This window comes from Gymnogyps californianus, chromosome 29, assembly GCF_018139145.2.
Source record: "Gymnogyps californianus isolate 813 chromosome 29, ASM1813914v2, whole genome shotgun sequence".
NCBI lineage: Eukaryota > Metazoa > Chordata > Aves > Accipitriformes > Cathartidae > Gymnogyps > Gymnogyps californianus.
This window is the reverse complement of record NC_059499.1, coordinates 417926-445341: the sequence shown is the minus strand read 5'-3', so window position 1 is coordinate 445341 and position 27416 is coordinate 417926. Positions and strand designations below refer to the sequence as shown.

General features: G+C 50.8%; 1 protein-coding gene and 1 non-coding gene across 6 annotated transcripts; both read left to right on the top strand.

The window, feature by feature from the left end:
* On the top strand, positions 1 to 26710 carry UBAP2L (ubiquitin associated protein 2 like). Of its 5 annotated transcripts, none has more exons than XM_050912274.1 (27): positions 1 to 121; positions 698 to 775; positions 1177 to 1287; positions 3838 to 4006; positions 4343 to 4438; positions 5183 to 5228; positions 5514 to 5626; positions 10875 to 10927; positions 12397 to 12482; positions 12946 to 13117; positions 14007 to 14208; positions 15450 to 15727; positions 16010 to 16182; positions 16921 to 17110; positions 17729 to 17783; positions 18261 to 18435; positions 18639 to 18711; positions 19051 to 19246; positions 19353 to 19441; positions 20160 to 20213; positions 20870 to 20951; positions 22477 to 22694; positions 22784 to 22889; positions 24114 to 24181; positions 24505 to 24702; positions 25170 to 25220; positions 25865 to 26710. In XM_050912274.1, the coding sequence occupies exons 1-27, from the start codon at positions 32 to 34 to the stop codon at positions 25958 to 25960; spliced, it is 3318 nt and encodes a 1105-aa protein (XP_050768231.1). In that variant the 5' UTR covers positions 1 to 31; the 3' UTR covers positions 25961 to 26710. The 5 variants fall into 5 exon arrangements, with proteins under 5 accessions (XP_050768231.1, XP_050768232.1, XP_050768230.1 ...); XM_050912275.1 differs by having other exon boundaries at positions 3838 to 4039; positions 25185 to 25220; XM_050912273.1 differs by having other exon boundaries at positions 3838 to 4039.
* LOC127027066 (small nucleolar RNA SNORA58) lies at positions 20633 to 20767 on the top strand. Its single transcript, XR_007767775.1, has one exon. It is a non-coding gene; the product is annotated as a small nucleolar RNA SNORA58 (small nucleolar RNA).
* Positions 26711 to 27416: the final 706 nt, after the last annotated feature.

Here is a 27416-nt window from a genome sequence, read left to right as displayed (position 1 = left end):
TTGTAAATACTGTTATTTGTATATACTGTAAATGATGACATCGGTGGGCACTAACCGAGCCCGGGGGAACTGGGAGCAGACACAGACACAGAGCCAGACACAGCACAAGCAGCGGCCGCAGGTAAGGGCAGCGTCCATGGAAACCAGTTAGCTTGGAGGTGGAGACCTGGCACTCCTGCCTGGCCCAGCGCTAATGGCTGGGCTTGGCCTAACGAACATCTCGGGTGCCGCAGGGTGCTGCTTGCAGAGCCAGGTTAATTGGGCAGCCACTGACGGTGGGGTTTCTGCATCGGTGTTTCCGAGCGGGAGCCGGGGCTGAGATTTGATTTTACTTCCATCTGACCATTCCCCGTTCACTTTAATGAACGCAAGTGGCTGAGAAGCCGCCTGCAGTGGGTCTTGATGTTCTGGTGGTGGTAAGGTCTGCCTCAAAATGAACATAGTTTAGGTGATTGTTGTTCACCCGGTGCTGCGAGGCCATCCAGCGGTACGTCCCTTTCTTCCAGACTCCCCTCGCTTGCTCCTCTTCTGTCTGACTTTCTCTCTGAAGCTTTCCTCTTTCTGACCCTTGTTTGCGCCTCCTCTTCATATTGATTCCTTTTCAGAGATCTAAGGGAAGCGGTGTGGCCTTTGGAGGAAGGTTTGTTGGAAATGCGCCGCTCTAACCACGCTCTCTCTCTACATTCGATTTCTTTAGGCCACTGCGGAACAGATTCGACTTGCACAGATGATTTCGGACCACAACGACGCTGACTTTGAGGAGAAGGTGAAACAAGTGAGTGTGGGAAGTGAGGGTGAACCCTGACAGGGAGGCAAGATCGATGTCAAGCGTACCATGAAGGCTGTGGGGGGTGAGAGGGACGCGGCTGGCTGCTCCCTGAATTTCCTTGGACTGGCTTGTTCCCCAGAACGCAGGGAACGCTGTTATCCTGAGAAAAGGAGGTTGTAGGTTGGGTTGTGGTGAAACAACGGTAACTCAGAAATTCCCACCCTCAGTTACCTCTCGTTGAGGGGGCATAATTAAGCTGAGAAGGCCGGGGAGACTCCCAAACCCTGATATTTCTTTGTAGGATTTCTGGTTTGGCATTCAACTTGCTTGCCTCCTAAGAGATCCGTAGAGATTTTGGTACCTTCTTGGTTTGGAACATGCTGACCGTGATGTTGTCTTCTTTACAGCTGATCGACATCACAGGCAAGAACCAGGACGAGTGTGTGATTGCTCTGCATGACTGTAATGGAGATGTTAACAGAGCCATCAACGTGCTGCTGGAGGGCAATCCGGACACGGTAGGATTGGGTCCTGTAAATCTGGTGAGGCCTAGTTCAGTGTAACTGCATATTTGGAGACAAGACATACAGTAATATCTAGATAACGGAGCCAAAATGACTGACTAGTTCCACAAGTAGCATGTAAAGTGTGATTGTGTCCTGGCTTCTTAACGTTGTTCTCTGTAGGCTTGCACAGAATACGAGCGTGGCCAGCAGGCCCAAAGGAATAGAGGGGAAAATGCAATAAATCATTTACTTCCTATTCCTTTTGAATCCAAGTGCTTTGACAACCGTACACTGGCATCTGTATACGCTTTCACACTGCTGTGAGTGTGAAGTAACTTATTTTTTTCCACGAGGGCTGAGTGACCTGTGTTGAAAGGCAGGGATGTGTCAGCTGTGGTTCCTTTCTGTTAGAGTAATGCCATTTTGTGTCTCTGGCCCTGAACATTTGCTTCTCAGCGATGCGCTGACTGGCTCATGTGCCGCTACCCATGCCACGTTTTTGAGGGTCTTTTTGCTGTTTGTTTTCTGTGGAGTTAGACTCGACTGCTGTCACTCACACGGGTGCCTGTCTCAGGCAAGCCAAAGTCAGCTCTGAGAACAAGTGAGCGCTTGCTTAGGAGGAACCTTCCGCCTGGTGTGCGGAATGTCGTTCATTTTGTGACAAAGACAGCAGAGACGCAAGTTCTGTTGCAGCCCAGAAAAAGCCTATGAATATCAGATCCTTCCAATCTGCCGCTGATCAAACGTATCCTCCCAGCACCCTGGTTTGCCTTAAGCCGACTTAACTCTGTAGAGTTGAGGCTCTAAATATCACTTCAGAATATTATGCATCAGCTCATTTTTTTTCTCATTATTAGCCCTGAGCGTAGATGGATGAGCTGGACACCTCGGACTATATTCTATGGGATGTAGCGGCTCCCCAATGTCAGGTGCTTTGCTAGCTTTGGCACCGGCCAAGTTCAGTACAGCGCACGTAAGCGTTCTTCCTTGCCTTTAGAGAGCCCTTTCCATTGACAACTGAACAAAATAGCTGTTGGAAAATCCTTTTAGAAAGGGGGATGATGTGAATGTACACTGCTGAGGCAAAGCTCTGCCGTGACTGTATTTTCCTCCACATCCCTTGTAACCGGCGGCTTCTAGTTAAACGACAAACCCCTGCTATCACAGCAATTGCATTTCCTAGATAAACACATTGCTCATGAAAATAGCATCCAGGATAGAGCGCAGCAAACTGCGTTACGTAGCAGTACTTCCTTTATTCGAGCAGCTGAAACGCCCAGCAGCGTGAGAGATGCGGGGCAAGGCACGGCTACTGCGGAAGATCTGTAGAGGCAGAAACGGAGTTGGCAGAGCAAAGCCCTCGAGTGCCTGCCACTTCTCCAGCCTGCAGTGCCGTGGGGGGCCTGCGGGCTGGTACCCGCAGCGCTGAGCGCAGGCAGCGTCTGCACTATAATTGGTCAAAGGTCTTGGAGCTGCTTCTGGCCTGGATTCAGCTTGGGCAGCAATCCCGTAAAGGGGATTTTCTGATAAGAAACGGACTTGCTAATTGCTCAGATACGCCCGTGCTGATGAAGACAGCTCGCCTGCTGAGCTAGTTATTCATAACGTACCGTATTTCAAACAGTAAAGGAGCTGGTGTGATCTTAGCATTGGGTTAGATTGGGCTTAAAATTACAGTATTCAAAGTAAATATTTTCCTAAATTTCCTTCTGAGCCAGATACCTATGGAGAGAGACTTCAGAAGCCTTGCGTTTGAAGGCAGTTGGTGCCTCTGTGGTTTTTTTTTGTCACTGTCCCTGCATGTTGCCATCCACAACCAGCTCTTTACTTGTCTGCCAGTAATGTTTCCAGGTGTTTGTCAATGACTTGTGACTACTTTTAATTGTTCTAACAGTGTGCAGCATCAGTTTAAGAGTATGAAACCACTACAGGCTGTCATAAAATAAACCGATGCGGGCCCACGGCAGTAAGCTAGCCGGAGGCGTGCTTAACTTCTTACAGTTGAACCTGGGATGTCTTGAACTTGCCTGTTGGATAAATTCTGTGATACTCCTCTCCTTGTGAGCTGCTATTTAGGGGAGGGCCTTTGTGAAATCACTCTGCATCTGAGAGAATTAACTTACCCCGAAATGTTGACTCCAGAGCACTTTGGAACATTTACCTGGGTTATTCTGAGAGCTCCCCAAAACAGTGACCTATAGGAAATGGCACCTTTGGTTTTTTCCCTTAAACAGGGTAAATTTGTCCACGCTTTGAACTCGAGTAAATATTAAGCCCACTCTATTTAAGAGGTTTAGTAGATCTTTGCAGAAATAGAATAACTCATCTCCTGTTACCTCAAACTGCATGCCAGCCAGCTGTAAGAAAGCTTTCCTTGAAGGAAGAAGCTGTACTGGGTGTAGGCTGATAGGCTCTCCTAAAAAAAAAAAAAAATATGGGGCTGGAAACCATTTTCCTGGAGACCCTTGTTATATTCTCTGTAACATGTTTAAATATGTGTGTATTTGCATCTTGCATTGATCAAATTATGACTAACTTCTTTTCCCCTCTGCAAACCTTCAGCATTCCTGGGAAATGGTCGGGAAGAAGAAAGGTGTCTCGGGACAGAAGGAGAGTGGACAGGCAGAACCCAGTGAAGAAAGCAAAGAAAACCGGGAGAGGGATCGGGATTTCAGCAGACGACGTGGCGGGCCACCAAGGCGGGGGCGAGGTGCCAGCCGTGGAAGAGAGTGTATGGACCTGCCCTTTAATAACACCCGTAACTGTCACGGTGCACACCGAGGCGCTTTGCGCTGCATAAAAGCTGTCAGTAAAGCTTCTTGAGCAGATGCGTCTCTGAGGAAAACCATCCTTGCGTGTGTGGCGATTTGTTTGATGCTCCCCTCTCTGAGACGAGTCCTTGGGTGATACCCTCAATACCATCAGCTTAAATAAAAGAAGTTATGGGAATGTTTGGCGGCGTGGTCTCCCGCACAGCCACTGCGCTTCGGTGTTTGAGGTCTGGTCTTGTAGCCTCCCTAAAGCAGGAATAATCTTGAAATTGTCTTTGCGTTGTTCTGTCTTTCAGTTCGGGGCCAGGAGAACGGACTAGACGGTGGTAAGAGTGGAGGATCTTCTGGAAGAGGCACAGAAAGAGGGAGGCGGGGACGTGGCCGAGGCCGAGGTACACATGGGGTTTGAGGTCAGAGGGGGTGGGAGGAGAAGAATTAAGTCAGTGTATCTATCTCCTCCGTAAGGTTTGAAAGCCTCTTTTATGGGAGGAATTGCCAAACTGAAAATAAGCACTTGATTTTTCTGTTCTTTATGCTTACACTTAGTGCATACATGTTGCTTCCCCGTCTTAAGCATGCTAGAAACAGTATCTAGTTCTTACATCCCATCCGTGGAGTTGGAAAAAATAGGGCTTTATTGTATAGAGGTGGGAAGGTAAAAAAAAAAAAAACTGAGGTGACTATTTGGCAGGTGGGCCAATTGCTTGTTAGCAACAGAATGTGGATCCTCGTTCTTGCATGTGTGTCTCTGAGCACCATTGCTGTGCAAACGCTTGGCTTGGTTTTTAAATACCCAGCGGCAGAAATTTATTTTTCCACAAAATCTGTGCTGCTCAGGAATTGTTGCTGAGGACACACACTGCGGAAATCAGAACCTGGGGTCTGGTACTTCTGGTTTGTGCCAGTTGGAAACCTCAGCTGAGCCTGGAATCCTGCATCGCTAATGATACTGCCAGCCAGCTGAGGTCATTCCCATACATATAAAGACGCTGCTGGAAATCCCATCAACTTGGGAAGATCCTCACCACTTTCATATTCTGGGCATCAGAACTCCATATGTTGTTCAGATGTTTCTTTTCCTGGTGATGCAGAGCCAAGAGAGATGCTCAGCAGTGCGTGTGTGTATATTTTTACAGGTGGCTCTGGAAGGCGAGGGGGAAGATTTTCTGCCCAAGGCATGGGGTAAGTTTCACTGGTACAAACCACAGCAAAAATAAAAGTCTCTGTGTACGAATAGTACTGTTTGCGTCAGTCATTTGTGTTCCGATGTTCCTTTTTTTGTTAATAAAGCCAAAACTGCATCACGCTAACTTAAATTTGGAATGGCTGTTGTAGCTGAAGCGTCCCTCTGCTGAGAGAACTGTCTTTTGTGACTCTCTGAGACGTGTCATGGTCTGAATAAAATTGTTTGCTTTTAAAATGCTTAGGGAGAGGGAGTAAAAGTTTCCATCCTCATATTTCTTACAGAACTTTCAACCCGGCTGACTACGCCGAGCCAGCCGGCACGGATGAGAACTACGGGAATAGCAACAACAACACGTGGAACAGCACTGGCAGCTTTGAGCCGGATGATGGCACAAGTAAGTGGTCTTCACGCGCGTGTTCGCTGTTTTGTATTTAGAGGGTAAGTGGATTTTGTGTCCATCCAGTTGCCCTCAGGAGGTTCTGGGTAGGTCTTTGGCTCAGGGACGGAGGAACAGGTTGTTGGTTCAGAGATGGATTTCAGTGACCCTGTTTCTTTGCACCCAGAGGTGCCTTTGCATCTGTTAGGGTGACCACGTTGGAAATTGGGAGCTGGATGGTTGTTCTGGTGTGAGCTTGTGCGTGCTGTTGCCCGACAGAGGCACAGGAACACTTGCTTCCGTTTGTTTTCCAGTAGAAACCATGCTGCCTCTTTGGAAAAGTCTCCTTTATAAACTGTGGTGTGATAAACACATGCAAGTTCTCCCGATATTTGGTGCATCCTCCGGAGAATGTTACTCGGAGTTCAGATGTCTTGCTTTTGATTTCGGTATGGGGAGCATTCTCTCTTTCATGGTCATCTTGCTCAAACTGCTGTAGGATGAGACCTTGTTACGGAAAGCTAGCTGGAAAGAAATCTTCATGGCTTCCCTGTTTGAAGCAAACATTTCTTCACTGGGCGGTTCGTGAACACCGATCTGCCCTTGCACATTCTCTTGCATTGGAAAAATGGTACTTTTTTTTTGTTTCAAGTATGCACACTATTGTAAGACACAAGTGAACACAGATTTTGCAGTGTGATAACTGGACAGAGTCGCAAGGGACAGTCCTTAATCGTAAGTAGTCTCTTTGTGTGGGTTTTTTTAAGAGTGGTTGTTGGTTGGTTTTTTTTTTTATGGAGCAGTCTTGCACCACCATGAAGTCAAACTATTTTTCCATGATTTTTGAGCATTCAAGTAAATACCACATCTTGGTTATAAGAAGCATTCACAACATTATTAGTGTTGCTTTAGGCCACTTCCGTATTTCTTGTATTTGCTGAAAAACTGATAGTTTTAGAAAGAGAGAAATAAAGTACTGTAAACTGTGATGCCTTTTACTACACGTTGTTAGTGTAGGGTTTTTCTGGTTGGTTTGTGTTTTGGTGGTTTTTTTGTTTGTTTTTTTTTTCTTTTTGTCTTTTTTCTTTCCAGAAAACGGAGAGCTGTTTCAAAAGGGGGGAAAAAATAAGCATGGTTTTGTAAAACAGTAGCAGATTGAGTGATCATCATCTTGCTGACTGAGAAATGGAGTTTTAAATACCGGAGGGAATAGTGTAGGCATGTGTTAAGGGCATTGGGTACGCTTGTCTCTGGAGGAAAAAGGAATCGGAGTGGATGAGCTCTATGTGCTGGAAGTTTAACTGTCTAGTCTGAACAGGCTTCTGTGTGGGTTTTTGGGGTTTTTTTTTTTCCCTGTGTTGGTGTTTTGTGGAATTGTGGAACAAAGTGGTTTAGAGCGTGGTTGGGGGGAATTGAAGATTTCTGTGATGGAACCACTCAAATTTGCTCTAGTACTACAACACAGCTGTAATGTTTATCGTGCAACTACGTTGTTCATCTGTGTCGTGCGTGGTCATTTTGTTTCCATTTTAGTAGCCGCAGACATCTCTTTAAATTAACAATATCCACAGGTACAATGTGACTGGTGTACGTGGGGGCAATGAAACTCGCCTTCACTTCTTTAAGTCAAAATTTCACTGGTTGTCTTTCTTTTCTTTTTTTTTTTGTTTCAGGACTTGATTTCATTGGGGTGAGGGGTCAAATTATCCCCGAAAATTTGACACTGCTCCTGGTACGATACATCCAGGTGCACTGACTGCCCCGGATACCTTTACTTTATAGCTTTTTTAAAAAAAAACCAACTGAAATATCTGTGGATATGTCATTCTTCTCTCTCTTAATGTGTTCATTTTAATGAATATTTGACATTTGTTCTGATTGTGCTTTTACTAATGCTGACACCTTGAATGTAAATTGGGAGAGGTTAACCCAAATTCCTGTGGATTATGTAAATTTTAACTTCAGCCACTGCTTCTCGGTACCCAGAGCAGATCCGTGTCCACAGCACTGATGACAGAGTATCCCACCCGAGGGGAGGAAGCGTGAGGCAGCTTAGTTGTATTCTGCTTGTCTCACATCCACAAAGCTGTGACTTGCCGTTGTCCCCACGCCGTTTCCTCGGCGTGGCGTTCAGTTCTGCAGCGATGACTTCGCTGGCCTCCCCGCTATGTTTCTGCTTAGGGTTGAAACGCTGCTGCAAGGGGAATTAGTCTGGCTAAACTATCGTGGCGCTTTGCCTCTGCTTACGTCTACCTCTGGGTGAACGATGCGCTTGATGGCTGCTTTGGCGTGCTCTTGCTGCCCGGCTGCTCTTCTTCACCTGAGCAGACCTGCCCTGCAGTTGAAGATGACGGTGGATTTTGAGATGACCGGGATGCTTGATGGCAAAGCTGCTCAGTGCCTGGCCACTCTATTTCCTGCTCTTACACCTTTTATGCCTTATGAAGCCAAGAGACACCCATGAGATGATCCAGTTTGCCTCACACCTACCGAATCCCATCGGTGTCCATAACGAGGCCAAAATCATGTTTGACTAACGTCTCCTCCATCTAACCTGAGGTCTGGAAGTCGAGGCTGAGGGCCCTTCTGGAGGAACTTGCCACTTTGCTCTTGAAGGTCAGGACAAGAGGAGGAGTGTTGAGGCTGTAGAGTCTCTTTTGCAGGGGCCCGGAGGCAGACGTACTTGGAGTGCTTCTGTTGCTTTGGAGCATCTCCTGATTCTCGCCTCTGGGTTAATCTTTAACTCCCGCAGGCAGCACAAGGCCGTCTGCTCCAGTGCTGCCATTGTGGTTTTGCCACACTTTGGCTTTGTTTGGATTTACATTCCTTTGAGGTGCAGAGTGGGGAGTTTTGGGTCTGTCACCCTTCCAGGCTGGGGCATCGAGCACGTATCCAGTCAGCGAGATAGCAGCAGACTGCCTGATGAGCTGCAGGAGGAGCAAGCTGGTTGCTCATCTCCCAGTTTAAAATGAAGAGACAGTGTATTTTGGGGGGGGGAAAAATAATCTTGAAGACGCAATGGGATTTTTTTTCTTGAGCACGTTCATATTTGCAAATGCCTATTGACTTTTAATTTTATTTTTTCCCCTTCTCCTGGTTTGAGGAGCTTAAAGACCAGCAGCTCTTTGAAGAGCTTTCTTAAAGCAGAGAGGAGGGATTGCTGTTCAGAAGACGACACTTCTGAAATGGTGTTAGAAGTGTCAGGGCGTTGCTTGCGTTGCAGCTCTCCCCTTTGGAAGAGCTTGATGGAGAGCAACACGCTCGATTTCTTTTAAAAAACTAAACACACTGTTTTGGTTAGGAAGCTTTCTGGAGCTTTTCTGGCGAATGCCTGGTGGTACATTGCGGGTCTTTGGTTTTCCATCTGTCCCTTCATGTGTAAGGAGCACAAGCCATGCTGAATAGGTGTCCGGTGCTCGAGAATTAGACTTGCCAGGAAAGCCCCATCAGTGGCTGCTCTTCATCTGCAGGATTTCCTTCTGCTTTTCGTGCTGCTTTGCTTTTCTTCTCATTTCCCCCAAGCGAGCAAGACTGAGAGCCCTGTGCCGTGTTCCTACATGCACAAACTCTTCTTGGGGCAACTCTCCTGGCTTCCTGCTCTCCCCTGCCAACTGCAGCTGACCCAGGTACTTCCAGCTCCCGCTTCACCTCTTGGGTAAGGGTTGAGCTGGTAGGATCTTTCGATCCATGAAAATCTGGAAAGGAGCCTTCCCGCTACTGCTGGGAGGGCACAAAAAAAAATCTAAGGAATGGTGGAATCTGGGTTTTTAAACCCCAGATGTGTTTTGTGTTGAATGTGTTAAACTCCTCCTGATGCTTTTGGCTGGGGAGGAAGGGGTAGAGTAGCGTGCCATGAGACTCCTGGCACTCAAGGAAGTCGTGTTCTATTAATATGTGTATTTCGAACTTGAATATTAAAAAAAAAAAATCCAGGAAGGCTTCTTGAATTGGCTCAACTTGTCAGGCAAAAGAAAACATTCAACAAAACAACAATGAAAAAAGAATGATTCACTGATAATATACTTCGTGCACTAAATCCCCCACTTCTAGACGAGCAGTTGTTTAGATGTTTTGGCCTCAGAATTGAAGTGTGTATGGGAAGATCTGCTGTGTTCAATCTCAGCGAGCCTGATTGTGTCCTGCAGAAGAATCCGCAATGTTCTCGTTCCCCATGTGCTATGTTTTTATGCTGTAAAAGGCTTTCAGCTTATAAAAGGGCCGATGCCAACTTGTTCCATCCTTGTAAACGTCTCCAGGATTAACCCTCTTGGCTGTGTCGGGTTTTGTTGATCTGATTTGCATGGGCTGAAAACAAGCTGTGCAAAACGGGGCTGTTTTTTACGCTCGAGGTTTTTTTGGGATGTAAAATGCTCCCGCTCTCCTCCCACACCAAATGTTAATTGGTCTAATGGATTTGGAAGTCACCACGTAATATTCAAAGTACTGAGGTTAAACTGTGATGGAAGGGAGGGATGGAACAAGTTGAAGATGCGGCCACGCAAAACTCCCCCCCCTCCCCGGTAAATTTTGCTCTCTTCCAAATTGCGCTGTGCTGGATTGCGGCTGAAATCTCGTGCTTTTCTCCCTGATATTTTAAGCTACTCGCTTTGAGCATAGCTCTGAAATTGGTCACAGAAAATGCGGGAATTGCTTAGTCCCTTAAATTTTCCTTTCTGATTCCCATTTGCCTGTGCACAGGAGGTCCTGGTGCAGTGAGGTTTCAACATTTTGGGGGGGGGGGGGGCGGAGGTAGAAAGCCCATGTGAATGGTTCAGTTGTCCCTGGGTTTTATAGAAACTTTAGGTTTAACTGGGTGGTGAGGTCCTGCATAAGAGCCAGCAGGAAGCCCCCGAAGGAGGTGCTCTGTCCGAGCTGCTGGGGTAACACTAACTGCTCGTGGGTGCAGAAACTTGCAGCTACTGCAATACAAGGGGAAATCAGGAAAATGGCACAAGGAGGCTGGGGACGATGCCGGGGCTTCCTTGCCAAGCTCAGCTTCCCTGTTGGGTGTCGGGGTGTGTGCGTTGCCCTCGCTGCCAGCCCAGCGGTCCCTCTCTTTCAGCCTAGCCTGCCCGAGCAAGGCTGAGGGTGATCCCATCGCGGTACCTTGCCCATGAATCGTGGGTTGGGGTCGACTGCTTTAACTTCTCTGGTTGGCAAATAGAAATCCTCTCAGCTGCTTGCAAAGCTCCCCAGTGCTTCCCTGGCTCTTGGAGGTAGAGCTTTGACGCACGTGTAACTTCTCTACCTGTTGTTATCCTTGTAGGTGCGTGGAGGGCAGCGACAGAAGAATGGGGCACGGAGGACTGGAATGAAGATGTAGGTACTCTCCAAACCCCTCTCCTCCATGCGTCTGCCGGCAGGCTGCTGTCCTGTTTGTACGCCCACAGCTACGAGAGGAGCGCAAAGCCCATCCTCCCCAAACTATGGGCATAGCCCAAGCCAGGCACCCAATTCCAGGAGTTAGGATGAGTAAATAAACATCGCTGCTTCTAAAGTATATGTGTAGTAGAGCTTGTCGTAGGAGCCCAAGACAGGAAGAGATCTGCCAGGGCATCAAGTCTGGTCCTTTCATTCCCTGCAACTGCCTGATTGAATTCTTCCATAAACTGGCCTGACTCCACACAAGATTCTTGCTCTGCTCCTCCGGTGGAGTGGCAGTTTGGGAAGGCTTGCCTTTGATCCACACCACGTGCCGTGGAGGAGGCAGCAGTGGTTTCGTGCGTGTGTCACGTGCCTCTGCTGGTCCTTGTGATTTGGATTGAAGGGAAGCTCTTGGCTTTACCTTCTGACTTGCTCTTTGGTGTGTCTCGCTGCTTTTTGTTCTCTACCTGATATCTCCTTCGGGGAGAATGGATGCTGTTACCACCTGCTTTTAATGCCTCTGTATCAGTTTCTTCTGAAATGGGCTTCAGTCCCTCTCTGAATTGAGGGAGAACAACTGTTCTTGCAGATGGGAGCAGGGTTGGCCTTTTTTAGTAGTAGTATTAGTTTTGCATGCTCGTTTTTGCTAAGCCTACAGAACGGGCACAAAGGGAAAGCTTTTGCTTTCCAGGCACCGCCTGAAGGAAGCTCTCCTGCTGTGCTTGGAGACACAAGCAGCTTCTCTGTCTGTTCAGTCAGGTCTCTGCTTGAAGAGAGCCTTTGATAGCCCTTCTTGCCTTCAGTGTGATATGCTCCCAGGGGTTCCCAATTTTGTTTTTAAACTCTTGCAGTTTAGTTGCTGGCAGCTCCTCAGTCTGGAATAAAAGCTGTTCATACTCAGACATGTTCTGGGCTAAATCACATGTGGTCATTAAACCTTTCCGTCATTCATTTTTGAGCGATGTTATTTTCCCTTCCATAGTTGAGGTAGACTTGTTGGTCTCTGGTCAGATCATCCAGGTGAGGCCAGGATCATTGGAAGCTTAACTATGGGTCTGAAGCTTTTTTTCTTTGACTTCTCTAGCAATTCCTGCACCTACCTGTGCAGTAGGTTTTGCAGGTCAATGCTGCGTACTGTCAGTTCAGAGCACCCGGCAGCCCCAGTGGATTTATGGACTATGGGAAATTTGTAGAAGGATTTGGGTTTTTTTTTTCCACTGGCAGGTGATTTGTGCACTTGCCTGAGAAGAAACAAATGAAACAGAAGCTGATTCTGGTGGGAGCCAGAGAAATTTAAGTCTGAACACTTGAATTTCTTGAATCTTTCTGTGGCTGTTTGTCTCAAACATTTGCATGCTTTACTTGGAGTCCCAAGATGCTGTTCTCACTTTTGGATTCTTTTTCCCTTTTTTTTTATCTTTCAGCTGTCTGAGACAAAGATCTTCACCGCCTCCAATGTGTCTTCAGTGCCTCTGCCTGCTGAGAATGTGACAATCACAGCTGGACAGAGGTGATAGCCCATGGCGATGCTGTTTATGTGGGAAAAGTGGCACACAAGTCCCAGAGCAATTTGCCATCTCAGACTAAACCTTGCCAGCTAGCTAAAATGCAGCAGCTCTGAATAAGATGAGATGGATTTAAATGGAAAAGTTGAGTTAGGAGTTTCTGGGTCCTAATCCTGGATTAGAGTTTTCCTAGGCTCTGCTGCTGGTTCTTCAGATTTGGGAGCATTTTGCTGTGTTGAATTAATGGAAGACATGCTTTAAAATAGAAGGCCATGCAGGATCTTGCTTGGTCTCTGTCCTTTTGAGGTTGCTACTGGCAGTTGTGAGTTAATGTTCTACAGATGCATTCAATTTGTAAAGTAAAAGCTATAAATTGTGAGGCTGGAGGTGGAATACTCCTGTAATGGAAGTGAGGGGTGTGACAGAGCTCGTGTTAACCTCAGTGGGTCATCTTCTTTCTTTACCCAGAATCGATCTTGCAGTCCTGCTAGGAAAGACGCCCTCTTCTATGGAGAATGAGTCAACAAACCTGGAGTCATCCCAGGCTCCTTCCCTGGCCCAGCCGCTGGTGTTCAGCAATTCCAAGCAGAGTGCTATATCCCAGCCTGCCTCTGGTAACTCCTTCTCTCACCACAGCATGGTAAGGAAATACCGCTCTCTGCCAGCGTGCGGGTTTTGGCAGGTGTTGGTTTCCCTGGCGTTCTCTGTCTGCATTTGGGCAATATGGGAAATACAGTTCTGACACCCGCTCGCTTCTTGTGGGTGGCAGTCCTCTGCGTGGATGATTTGCCAGTCTGCTCTAAATACAGAGGCATGAAGTCCGTTGCTTAATTAGAAATAATTGGGATAATTCCTCCCCTGTTGCCCTCGTCAGACTTGCAACACATGCTTCTTTCCTGCTCAGAGGAAAGGAAAAAACTCTTGCAGTCCAGGGCTTGCAAATTCAACAGTTTGAGAAGTGGAACCGTGTGGGAGTTTGGTGTGGGATGAAATGCTGGCATCTACTGACAGGTGAAGGAAGGAGGCATTGAATCTGAATCGGGGATGTGCACAGACCTGGACAGATGCTTCTTTGTGTAACTTCAGCAAAAGGAAATAAAAATTGTGCACTTAATGGTGAGATAGTTCAGGAAGGATTTTCAAAACCACCTTAACTGTAAAGCCAGGTTCTCCTGGTGGTTGTCTTTTTTAGTGCAACCGAATGCATGTGAATAATTTAGTATGTTTTTAAAGATCCTATCTGTTACCTTTCTTTGTAAGCCGCCATGACACTGTAAAATGCCATGGGTTGGGCAACAGATAAGTGTACTTGCACTCGCATGCGATAAAGGCTGTGAGAGAAGTACGAGCTCTCTTTGCCAGCAGTGTCTGTGCGCATCTGGAGCTCGAGAGTGTTAAGCTGAGGCACCCAGTGACAAGCAGCAGGGTGCAGTGCCTTCAGGCTTATGTTAAGAGATGTATCTGTCCTCTGAGCCAAGTTCCAGGCCGAGGGAGACGTTGACTTTGTTATTTCCTTGCTGAAATTGCAGGTGAGCATGCTGGGGAAAGGGTTTGGAGATGTCGGGGAGGCCAAAGGCAGCAGTACCACAGGTTCTCAGTTCCTGGAGCAGTTCAAGACAGCCCAGGCTCTGGCTCAGCTGGCTGCTCAGCACACCCAGCCTGGTGGGAGCACCACTGCTGCTTCTTGGGACATGGGATCCACTACGCAGACCTCATCTCTTGTGCAGTACGGTAAGGAAAAGCAGCGTGGCTCCTCCAAGGGGAGCTTGTTCTCCCAGAACCGCAGAAACGCGCTGCAAGCAGCAGCGTGAGGGATTCAGTGGAGGGCCAGATCACAAGTTCACAACCAAGCCAACTGTGCTGGAGCAATTAAAAGAACCGTGGGTGCAAGTTTGTGAGAGTAAAATGTGATACGCATGTGAGTCTTTCCCTGTTCCTTTTATACTTAGAGCAGTTGAATCCGTCTGCCTCTTGGTCATTCCAGCCAGCTTCAGGGCCAGGGATCTGGCATTCCCGAGACCCTCACAGTGTGCAGAACTACTTCCTGGTGTAAAGCTGTGTAACAGAGAAGGGGTCTGAAAGTGGGCGCCTCTGGAGAATAGTTCCCGAATACCAACACTTGTCAGTCTCATCTCGCTGCTGACCTGATGTTACCTTTTAAAGGAGAACGATTCTAGTGACTGTTAAATGCCAAGAAGTAACTCTACCTCTGGGCTGGCGTGAGGGAATAAACAGTGATTAAGAGAGGCTCCTGCTTTTCAGATGAGATGCTGAGCCCTGCTGTGGTCAAGTACTAGTGCCATTTCTTTCAGCTTGTGCATTTTATTTCTTGCTATAGGGAAATGGCTCTGGTTCAAATCTAAGCTGAAGAAAAATCGAGCCCTGTCCTAGTAACAGTAAGTGTTGGCAGCTCCTGATCTTTTCAGACAAGGAGCCACAGAGGAGAGTCAGAGAGAATAGGAGTTGTTTTTTAATAAGCTGCGGTAAGGCTTAGGCGAAGGAGGAGGGTGGTGCAGTTGTGCGAAGACCTGAGGGTGGGCAGCCCCGAGCAGTGGTGTTGCTTGGAGGAGACCCAGTACTTGCAGGGGAAAGAGCAGGCAATGAAATGCAGCAGTGTTGGCAGAGAGGGGGAAGGAAGCGGCGTCAAGCACGTGCAGGACCCTGACATGCAGTGCCTCCACACAAGGGACTCGGAAGTCCAGCTTTTCTTGGAGGATGGAAGACTTCTGCTGTGCAAGCTCGCTTTGTCCTGTAGGGATGGAAGGAGCTGAGGGGAGAAGGGCTTAAAAGGCTTGGCGTTGATCGTGGTGAGAGCGTAAGGCTGGGAGTGGAGATGCTCTCTGATTTTAACAGGCTCCAGGAGGAGTCATAGCGTGAAATGATTTTATTTTCCTTGATGCTGAGAAGTGTCAGAACTTGATTTAGTTTTCAGCAAACAAATCCCGCTAACTCAACTCTGTCTCCCCTGGCAGATCTCAAGAACCCAACAGACTCTTCCGTGCATAGTCCCTTCACCAAGCGTCAGGCCTTCACGTCAACTTCAACCATGATAGAAGTGTTCATGCAGGAGAAACAGCCTGTGGTGACTGCCTCCACAACCGTGCCGGCACCCCCTTCCTCGCCGCTGCCCAGCAAAACCAATCCTGTTCCCCAGATGTCCCCAGGCTCCTCGGACAACCAGTCCTCCAGTCCCCAGCCAGCACAGCAGAAGCTGAAGCAGCAAAAGAAAAAAGCATCGTTAACATCAAAGGTACGGATCGATGGTGGGGAAGGAGGCGTTTGTATTCTGTTAGAGCTGCAGAAAAATCCATTTGGGCTGGGGAGGGAAGGGCTGGGCTTGGCCTTCCTGCTGTTAGCATTGCGTGTTTGTGGGGGTGACAGAGAAAAGCTTGCCTGCCTGGGTTTGAACAGTGTAATTCAGAGGATGCAAGCCTGTAAGTAGCGTCATGTGCTGGGAAACGTGGATGCTAAAGTAACATTCTGTGCTGATCCCAGGGAGCGACTGACCCTTTCTGTTGTTCCTCCCTTGCAGATTCCTGCGCTTGCGGTGGAAATGCCTGGCTCAGCGGATATCTCAGGGCTAAACCTGCAGTTTGGGGCGTTACAGTTTGGTTCGGAGCCTGTTCTCGCGGAGTACGAATCGACGCCCACAACAAGCGCCGCCGTTAGCCAATCTCAAAGCAGCCTGTACACCAGCACGGCTAGGTGAGGACCAGGCATGAGGAAGGGAACAATTAATCCAAGCAGGTGGCTTTGGAAGGTAGCTAGTCCCGTGGATTTTAGTTATGCTGCATACTAGTAGACCCTTTCTGACTGTGCCGTGGTCACAAAGGGGGGACAAGGTATGCGACAGCAAAGCATAAGTTGCCAGCAGACTCATTCAGGCGGCTCTATGACTGATTGGCCTGTGGTACTTATACAGAAAGCAGACGTTGCCTGCTGCCGTTTAAACTGTGTTGCTGGAAACACTGGAGGGGAATCCCCAGCGCAACTGCTCCTTGTCCCTGGTGAACAGGTTCTGTGTGCTTTTTGGCCTGCTTTGTGCCTGGCAAACCGGGATGCAGTGGAGTAGGTGTATCTACGGTGATGATGCCTTGCCAAAGCGAAGCGTTTCTGTCTTCTGTTGGGTTGACCCTTAGTATCTGGGTCGAGTGCTGGGACCTGAGTGGTGGCAGCTCGTGAAATGTCACCTAGAGCACAGCAGCATGCGAGGCGAGGCTGCAGCTAGGTGCCAGCGTCCTCCTGGGGTCGGGCTGGCCCTTGTCTGGGTATGTTTCTGTGCTTGGTTTGCTTGGCTGCTTTGTGTGGTGCCTTTATGGTGATGCTTGGGGCTCTTTATTTTGAAGGTTTGAGATGAAGAGCCTCCAGTCTGGGTCAGCAGCTTACAGCAGGGCTGTTTTGGAGGGAAACGTAAACTCCTTTTCTTTTTTTTTCCCATTGTAGTGAATCTTCATCCACAATTTCGTCCAATCAGAGCCAGGAGTCTGGTTACCAGAGCGGCACAATACAGACAGCAACGTTTACCTCCCAGAACAGCGCTCAGGGACCACTGTACGAACAGAGATCCACCCAGACGAGGCGATACCCAAATTCAATCTCCTCCTCACCCCAGAAAGATCTGACCCAGGCCAAGGTAGGGAAATAGCTTTGTTCACCCTTTGTGCTGAGTAAACATAGCGTGTGAAGCACTGTCTTGAGGGAAGCTAAGTGGTTTATCAAGTATCTCTGTCATCCTCCAGCCTCACCACGTGGCTTGTGGGCTCTTGTGAGAGCTTTCTTCTGGCTGCTACCAGAGCCCTTAGTTATGTTACTTACCTGGGGCTGGGCCAGTGGGGTTAACAGCGGTTAAGTTGATTGCAGGCTATGTGTCGTGTCACGCATAATTACCCTGCTGCAGAGTGGCATTCAGGCTAAGGATTTAGTTTTGTCTTAAGGATTCCATTCTCGCGTGCTGCACACAAGTTCAGTAACATCAATTTTGGCTAATGAACTTGGGTTGAGGATGTTGAGCTGGTCTGACTACCAACAGCAGAGAAACTTCTTGCACTGCTTTCTCAAATATGCACTTGGGGGTCATGCTGGCACTGGGCTAGTTGAGCTTGGGACTGACGCGACGCAGTCTGGTGATAGCTGTTGGTAGCACACCTTTTTCACAACTGAGGAGGGAGTGTGGGAGGGAGCTGACACTAGATCTGCCTCTGGAAACGAGCAGCTGCAATGCCCAGTACTCTTTTTTCCTCTTCTTCCTCAGAATGGTTTCAGTTCTGTACAACCCACGCCATTACAAACCACACAGGCCGTTGAAGGTAAGAGTCTTGTCAGTGCAGTGGGTGTCCTGAGTCTCTTGTACTGCTCGTATTCTTTGCTTTGGATTAAAAGCTTTATCTGTGCTAACAGCAAGTCCTTTCCCTGCTGGACTAATTGCTGCCACTGAGATTATTTGCTTGCCTTGAAACGTTCAGCTTTCTGCTGATGGATCCATGAGATCCTTGATGAGTCGCTCCCTGATGACAATAACTTACTCTGATTTGTTTGTGAAAGGCACCTCATCTGTAGGTCTTGAAGCTCTTTGCAGAGCCGATGGTGGGGGAGTGAGACTGGTGTTGGAGTAAAGTGAGACGTAGAACACAGTCACGCTGTCACAAGCGTGTAACTGATTGGCAGCAGTGAGGGAAGCCCCAGATCTCCCCGCTCCTCTAGCTGAGCCTTTGCTGATCCTCACCACTGAATTGCCCTCCAGGAGCTACTAGTAGCTGCCCCTAACGCAAAGCTTTTGTTCGCAGGTGCTACAGGCCCCGCAGTGAAATCCGATTCCCCCTCTGCTCCCAGTATCACGCCTCTCAATGATGGGGTATCTGCATCGTCCTTGCTGACGACAGCCAGCCAACACTCGACGGCTCTGAGCAGCCTGAGCCACAGTGAGGAACTCCCCAGTACGACCACCGCCCAACTCAGCAGGTGAGCAAGCGTGGTAGATGGTTTCCTAGAGAAGCAGAACTAGAAGCAGGGATCTGTAGTAGACGTCAAAGTCTGTCTCATGCAGTGGGGAAGGCTGAGGTGGCTCATCCCATCCGAGTAGATGGGGAATGGGATCTGGCCTGGTGCTACCAGTGGTGACTCTCGCACCTTGGCTTGACAACCTTTTATTCCTCCTTCCGCAGTACGTTACCCACCCAGCAGAACAGTCTGTCCTCATCCACATCCTCTGGGCGAACGTCAACTTCAACTCTTCTGGTGAGTCTAGGTGTGCTCTAGCGCTTCTGCAGCAGAATAAATCTCCCTGCCACAAACGCGGTGTTCAGCCCTGCCTCTCCCAGCAGACAGACATGTTGGGACACAGCCCCACGAGAGGCTTGGAAGCATTAGGGGTTGGCTGCTCTCAGGACTTTGGACGTAAGCCAGATGCAAAGCAGGTTTCTTTGTAGCCTGCAGCAGCCGAGCGCATTGCAGGCTCTCGGGAACGTCCGAGTGCAGACAGAGCCACACAATATTTTGCGTAGACAGCGTCCCGCAATATTTCTGCGCTCAGTTACATCTGCCTGGTCCCCTAACTCTCTTCCTCTCCTTCCCTAGCACACAAGTGTGGAGAGTGAAGGAAGCCTCCATTCTTCTGCTAGCACTTTCTCCACCTCCTCCAGCACAGTGTCAGCCGCCCCGCCAGTCGTAAGCGTTTCATCCAGTCTCAGCAGTGTCAGCAGCCTGGGCCTCAGCCTCAGTAGTAATTCCACGGTGACGGCCTCGACTCGCAGCTCCGTTGCAACAACATCAGGTACTTTCCTGGGTACTGCTAAACAGGAGGAGGGTGTGGGGGCTGAGAGAGACAGCTTCTGCTGTTTGCTTCACTGCGGAACTTTTCCTTTCTCTTCCTTTTTCAGGAAAAGCCCCTCCCAATCTCCCTCCTGGAGTCCCACCGTTGTTGCCTAATCCGTACATCATGGCTCCAGGGTTGCTACATGCCTATCCGGTGAGTGGGACGACTGGCTCTTTGCAGTCGTGTCGTGCCGCTAGATCCCTCCTAGCTCTGTCTTCAGCTAGCAGGGAGGGATGTAGTGTATAGTAGAGAAACCAAAAACTGTAACATCAGCCCGGCAGGACTGCTTTGGATGGGAAGAGTTTGGACCTGCTGTTTTCCATAAAACAGTAGCAGAGGAAATCCATGTGCCCATGGGCGTAAATGTCTGTAATTCTGGTCACCCCGAAGCAGATTCTGTCTGCCTCTTCTCTACAGCCTCCCCAGCCTTTGGGGAGCAGCAGCCCGTGGGCAGAGCACGGCTCGTGAACGTGTGGAGCTGTATTAGCAACGTGGTATGACAAAGGCCAAACAGTCAGAACAAGGGTGGCGACTGCCACAAAGTCTAAGGGTGTGTGTCAGCCCTCTTCTGAAAGTGAGGACAGATTTCGGTGTTGGAATAATTTCTAGAGGAAAATTGTCGAGTGCCTTTGTGGTCTGGAGCAGCGGTGCTAGGCGTTGGTGCTCACTCTTCATCTGAGCAGCTCATAAAAGCACTCTTGGCAGTGTCAGTCCTGCGGTAGTGAATGCTGGCTGCCTGCGCCTAGGTAATTGTGTAGCCTCTGATCGTCTGCTTCTGGCTTTATCTCACGTTTATCTAAATGTTTAATCTAAAATTAGATAAGTGTCTTTATCTAGTCTGTGTCCCTAACATCATCTGCTCTTTTTGTAGCCACAGGTGTATGGATATGATGACTTGCAAATGCTCCAGACGAGATTCCCGTTGGTGAGTACTGAAGACTGCCACGGACGCACCACTTCCACGGGTCCAACAGCTCGCTGGTGCTGCGTGCTTTGGGTGCACAGGCAGGTCAGGCTGTGAGGCAGTCCTGAAGAGCTCTTGCTCTTTGCAGAACAGCTCCGTGGCAGCAGTGAGGAGTTCATCAGTTGCTCCTTTGCGCTTGGGGAGTTAGGAGCACTAGTTATTCAGACAGCGGTGTCGCTGGTGGGGCTAGGGAACGTGAGAGCTACAGCAGGCAGAGCTGTTTTGCCCGACAGTGCTGTGATGAGCTGTTGTAGATACTTGCCTCTGATCCTTCAAAGAGGCAGTGACTAAATACTTTTATGAGAGTGGGTTTTATTTAGCAATACGACATGTGTCCCTTGTGTCGTAAAGTGGAGGGGAAAGTCCAGGCAGTTTGAGGACTGCGTACCAGTAGACCTTACCTGGTTCTTCTAATAGCCAGACGAGGGGGATGGTGCATGCTACAAGAACCTGGCGTTGCTGTAGGCTGTGATCGGCCTCGACGTGGCTGATTGAACTGCAATACTCCAACATACCTAGCGGCTGCAGTCCAGAAATTCCACTTTTCCAAAAGATACTGCTTCGCATCTTTGGACAGAGCTCATAAAACAACTTCTCCTTTTGTTTTTATCCTTCAGGATTACTACAGCATCCCATTCCCTACACCTACCACCCCACTGACTGGAAGAGATGGCAGCCTGAGCAGCAATCCGTACTCTGGTAGGGAAAAAGACTGCTCTGCGTATCCCATCAGGTGTTTGTGCTGCTGCTTACTTTCCTGTGCCGTTGTCCGCTGGAGCTACGTCTGCACCAGCCTCCTGCACTGCCTTTGGTCTGGAGCATGTTTCTCAGCACCTAAATTCTTGACTTCCCTTTGATCATCTGGTCGGGTCGAGGCATGTTACCGGGAAGACGTGGACAAGCAGGAGTTGATGCGGCAGTTGGAAAAGGGAGCGAGGAAGGGCTGAAAGAATCTGAGGGGTGTAAAACTGGGGAACTGCTTTTCAGGTCGTGGTGAGGCAGGGGTTAAGCAGTGCTTCTGAAGCACTTAGAGTAAAAATACAAAAAACCCACAAAATCTGGAGAAATTAAGTTTTTTATCTATGTGAGTCTCATGGAGAAAAAAACCCAGGGTGTTTAGGACCTGTCGAATTCAAACCAAATGCCCAGTGGGTGGCTGATCTCTCACTGACCTTGGTAGGTGCGTTTATTCGCAGTGGGCAGCAGTTGTGCTGAGCTTTCACGTCCTTTAGGAATTATTGCGCTTTGTGGTTTGCTCTTTTTCCAGCACCACTTCTCCCCTGCTTCAGCAGGAGCTTGTTTGTGCGGAAGTGCTTTTTGCCCGGTGCGCTGAAGCTGAAATCCCAAGCTCAGAGCGCGGCACTGCTGCATGCGTAATTTGCCAAGTTAACATCGGTGATAATTAATGTTTGTGGCTCTCCTGCACTCACTTCTGAGCTGAGGCAGCACTGAGAAACTCACTGGCTCACTGTGTGAGCTCTGAATAGGGAGAGTGTTTGCATGGAAGAGCCAAGCAGGTGCTCATAAAGAGCAGCAAAGGGAGCTTCCCTGAGCCATGCAGCCAAGCCCTCGCGCAGTGCCCAGACTGGGAAAAAGAGAGGAAGCGATATTTCCGAGTGCTCTCTGTGGGCTGCTGAGCCTCTGCAGCAGCATTTGATTCGGTGCCGCCAGCAAGAGAGAGGGAGGTGTGAGCCCTGCTGTAAACAGGGGCCCTTCACACATCCTCAACTGGAAGATATTTGACTCTCCTCTTCAATGAGGAGCTGTTTGCTGGTAGGACAGGGCCCCAGGCTGCTGCCCTGGCCTCGGATCTGGCTCTGGAGGGAGTTGAGTTGTGTTCAGGCCCGCTGCTGATGCACAGAGAGGGCTTAGGGAGAGCTCTAGCATCTGGGCTCTGTTGCTGCGAAGGCGGCCAGTGGCAGGTTTATCCAGTGCCGGATCGTAGGCTGACGTCAGGCGGTGCAGCGCTGTAGCTTAGCTGCTGTGGGTTTCCCTTCCCCTCTGAAGTCCTCCTCTCGGGGATGAGGAGAGCAATTAACAGCTTAGCCTTATCAGTGTGCAAGGGTCTGAGGGCTTGCCAGGGCTGCAGTCCTTAGTAGCTGTAGGAGGGGTGTTGATTCAAGTCACCGTTGCTCAAAAGGCTAGGTCACCTTTGGGCTGAGCTAGAAAGGGCCGGGATTTGACACGTCTGTTCTTCAGTCTCCTTTCATCTCTTCTATGCCAGGTGACTTAGCAAAATTTGGCCGAGGTGATGCCTCTTCCCCCGCTCCTGCAACGACTTTGGCCCAGCCTCAGCAGAGCCAGACCCAGACTCACCACACCACGCAGCAGACGTTCCTGAACCCAGCGCTGCCTCCTGGCTACAGTTACACCAGTCTGCCGTACTACACAGGGGTACCAGGGCTCCCCAGCACCTTCCAATACGGGCCCGCCGTGTTCCCTGTGAGTTTCCCACAGGCAGGGCGTGGGATTTGGGCAGGAGGGCAACGCAGCGAAGCCTTTTCTCACTCTGCTTCTCTCCTTTTCTGTAGGTTGCTCCTACCTCTTCCAAGCAGCATGGTGTGAATGTCAGCGTCAACGCATCAGCAACCCCTTTTCAGCAGCCCAGCGGCTATGGCTCTCATGGATACAGCACTGGTAAGAGACCCGACAGAGCATCTTTCTCGGCAGCAGTTACTGACGGTGGCAGGGCTTGTTCGCAATCTCACTGGCCGCGTAAGGGGACTGCTGTCTTACTGCCTCCAGAATTAAGGGAGGAAAATGGCCATGGTGCAACTCACAGGTCACTTGATTCTCCTTGGAAAAGCCCAGGCTCGTTCGGCATCCAGGTCTGGAGCGGGTTTGAGGAGTACAGAGCACTTCACGCCCTCCTCTGTGCCCGGCAGTCGGACGGCTGGGGCCTTGGACTCATGTCAGAGAGCTTAAGCTGCTGAATTGTTGGGGGGTTTTTTACTGCCTGTATGTGATCAATAGAACAATAATTGTTCCAGATTTGAGCCTGGGAACTTGTTCGACTCTTGTGTTCGGCAGATGTGTGCTTTCTAGGGAAGTGTCCTTCTTGATTCAAAGATGCAAGAAGGTCATGAACCTGCCACTTGTCTCGGTACTGGGTTTCACTGGTTAATGTCTGGCTGACTTACAAAGGGCCTGTGTTTGGGTCCCTCTTCCAGCCTTTACATTCCTGTTGTACCTTTTTTTCACTACATTAGAATCCTTCAAGACACTATTTTCTCCTTGTGACGATACTTCAGCTCTGTACCAGGTCACCTGGTGCTGACTCTTTCAAACCTCTTTCATTTCAACACTTTTTCCGGGCCTTAAATGATTGCTGAGGCTTTCCTCTGTATCACCGCCTCTTAGAAACAGCCAGCATCAAATGCGGGTTGTGTGCCAGTGTTGCCAGTCATTGCACCAACCATCCCAGCCCGCCCTTGAGTCACCTTTACGTGCAATTGCCTGTTCTGCATCCAGGGAGCTCTCGGGTCATTCTTGCTACCGCGTCATGCTGGGAGTTTTGTTTCCTTGTCTGTCTGCTGCATCCCCCCAGCTCTTCTCAGAGTTGCTATTTTCGGGGCTCTTCAAGAATGTGCATTTCTCTTGGTGGCAGCAGGCCCCTAAATTTGTTTCTGGAGGCATTCAGAAACTGCTCGTGTCCAAGGCAAAAGAACTTACACTCGTACGGACGCTTTGCAGCTTGGCCTTGCCAAGACCCTGCTCCCTAGGATGATGTCTGTCTCCAAACCTTACCTGGCTGCCAGGCCGCTGGAGCTCTCCACCACCTGATGCTGGCGTTAGCAGCAGTAAGCTCCTCCTGAACTGGTGGCTGCTGCCTAACGCTTGCTTGCCTTTCCTTCTCCCCAGGTGTATCTGTGACATCCAGTAATACAGGAGTGCCGGACATCTCGGGCTCTGTCTACTCCAAAACTCAGGTTAGTGTCTGGTGTGTGCTCCAGGAAGGCGCCGCTTTGCTGGGGAGCGGAAGCCCAGCTCTGAGACAGCCTCCCTGGGCGACGAGGTCTCTTCCTCTTGGAGCAGCCAGCCAGGGAGAAGGGACATGCTCGGCCTTTCCTAACTTAGAGCAATTCCAAGCCCAGAAAGAGCCATAGGCAGAGATTCTGTCCGTTCTTTGCACCGCGCACTGACTCCCGGGCCCGTGACTTGTAGAGCTGGGAAGGGGCACGCTGCCAGCCCGGGGCAGGGGAGCGCTGCCCAACTCCCAACCCTTAATCCGCCGTTGGCGTCTCCTCCTCAGCAATCCTTCGAGAAGCAGGGATTTCACACTGGAACCCCGGCAGCCTCCTTCAACCTGCCTTCGGCGCTGGGCAGCGGCGGCCCCATCAACCCTGCGACGGCGGCGGCGTACCCTCCCACCCCTTTCATGCACATCCTGACCCCGCATCAGCAGCCCCACTCGCAGATCCTCCACCACCACCTGCAGCAGGACGGGCAGGTAAGCGACCCCCCCGGCCCCCCGGCCCTTGCTGGGGTATCTCCTAGGGCTCTCGCTCCCCCCCACCCACCCCACCCCGGCCCCCCCCCCCCCCCCCCTCCCTCCCTCACGCCCTGCGGCGGACACACGCGAACACGTGGTGACACGCACATGCTCACACCTGCACATACACACAGGGCCGATAAAGAGGACGAGGTGAGGAAGGCCCGGGGTGTGCTCCGCTGGGGGGTACTCGGCACAGCCCCCTTGCTGCCGGGCTGGACCAGGTACGGTCGGGTAGTTGCCCCTTCACGCAGACATGCCTGGTACGCCCTGACCTCCCCCTTCCTCGGAGTGGCGGCTCCGCAGGCCAGCAGCGAAGGGGTTACTCACCGCAGCCACGACCCCGCCGTAGCTTTCAGGTCTAACCGTGGATTTCTATTGTCATAGTTTGTCCCTTTATTTTACATATCCTGGTACTGCAACAGCTTCCATATTTGCAGATGATACTGTGCTGCCAACGCCAGCAGGAAGACCAGGTAATGAACCTCTCTGAATAATGCATTGCACTTGCCCTGGGGTCTCCCCCCGCCCCTAAGGCCCCCCAGGCTCACGTAGCCCCTTCCTTCTCCCCCCCCGTGGCCCCGCCAGGCGAGGAGAGAGGCCCTCAGTCAGTATGTGCACACACACACACCCGCGCGCACAGACACACACCCCCCTGCTCGAACCCTTCCCTCCCTTTCCGCCCCCCTCCCTGCCGCGCGGCAGCCCCCACCGAGCTGCCAGGGCCTTCGCTGCCTGCGGTCCTGGCGTGGTGCTGGTCTGGAGGAAGGCGCGGAGCGGAGGGAGGGTCCTGTGGCTGCTGGGGCGGCAGACGGCACGGCCTGAGGGCCGCCGGCCGGCCGCTCGGTGCAGGAGGCGGCCCGTGCCCTGGTGCCGGCGGCCCCAGGGAGCTTGCGCTGGGCTGAGGCGGGTCAGCGAGCGCCGAGGAGCCGTAGCCCGCAGCACCCCGCGGTCTGCGGGCTGGAGCCGTCCCGTGGAGACGGCGGTGCCCGCGGCCGAGCCGCCTGAGGCACGCCGGCGTCGCCCTGCGGAGCAGGCTGGGGTTGGGAACCCCGGAGACGGCGGCGTTGGTTCCCCCGCGATAACCGCCTGCTTCTCCTTCTCGCCCCCTTCCCCGCAGAGCGGCTCCGGGCAGCGCAGCCAAGGCAGCTCCATCCCCCAGAAATCCCAGGCCAACAAGTCTGCCTACAACAGCTACAGCTGGGGCGCCAACTGAGGCTGGGCCGGCCCTCGCCCACCATTTGCTTCCAGAAGAGAATCCCACCGAACCTGACGCCGAAGGATCCCGGGGAGGAGAGCGCCCTGCCGCGGGGCAGCGCCCGGGCCCCGCAGCCCCCGGGCAGGGCAGGACGGGCCGGCAGGCGGCTCTGCGTTGTCTGTCTTCAGCCACCTTTCCTGTTGTATGTAATATAGAATTTGTATTTTTTCTTTTTTTTTTTTCTCCCTCTCTTTTTTTTTTTTTTTCTTCTTCCCCCCCTCCTCTCTCTGCATTCAGATTCTGAACCGTTTGCCGTAGGGGCCTTTTTTGGTTTTTACTCCTTTCTCCCCTCTCCCCCCACCTCCTGCTGCCCCCCAACCTCTCGGATCCAAAGGAGTGGAAGCTGCGAGTCGCCTACAGCAAACCCCCTTATTATTAGGAATAAGAACAGTAATTGATATGAACAGCATTGTAAGATGAATTAGTTGAAGTGGTTTTTTTGTACCGTGTTCTAAATTTAATGGATAAATGTGTCTTGTATATAAAAACAAAAACCCCATGCCGTCCTGTAGTTCTCTCATTTCCTCACCCACCCTCCGCTGCTCTCCGCCACCGGCCCAGAGGAGCCCCGGAGGGCACCCCCCTATTTTATGTTCTCCATCCGCGCCCCCTCCCTCCCTCCCTCCCTCCCCACGGGCCCCGAGTGCAGGTCCTGCCCCCCTTCCTTGCACGCTGTAAGTATCTTCTGCTTTTGGTTCTGGGTTTTTTTTTTTTTGGTTGGTTTTTTTTTTTTTTTCTATGCAGTCCAGATCTTGTATTTTTCAGTTCCAACTGGTCACTTCAACTGAAGCCCCCGTGCGGGTGATTTACTAAAAAGAATAAAGATCACAAAGTGATGTGTGTATTTTTTAATACCTACCTTCTCAGCCTGGTTCCGTATTTTTGGTGGGGGAGGCCCCGGGTGAGGGGGGGAGCGGTTCCCCCCACCCCTCCCCAGCTTTTTTTTTTTCCCCCTTCTGCCTTTTGTGCATTTTTCCTGGGCACCAGGATCCCAGCACAGGGACAACATCACCATCCTCTTCCCTGTCCCTTCCCTGCGCCGGGGACCCCCGCCCTCCATTTCTCTGCCTCCCTGTGCTGCGCACAGCCGCCCTCCCCCTGCGGCTCGTGCTGTCCCAGTTGCTCCCTGCTCTGGTGCTGCTGGTGCACCCCCTCTGAGGTTAGAGGGGTGTAAACACCCCCCCTGCTCCCCGTGAGGGGCTCGGAAAAGGACTGGCTGTGGCAGGAGGGGGGGGTCTCTGGTGCAGGGGAGGGGAACAGGACCACCGGTGCGGTGGCAGGAAGCCATGGGTGCCCTGGCAGCGGGTGCTGAGCTGCGTTCCCCATCACCCTCCTCGAAAAGAGTGTGGGAGCCGCTGCCGGAGGGCGGCTGAGCTGCAAGGTGAGGGGCTGGGGGGGCTTGGGGGGGGTCCCT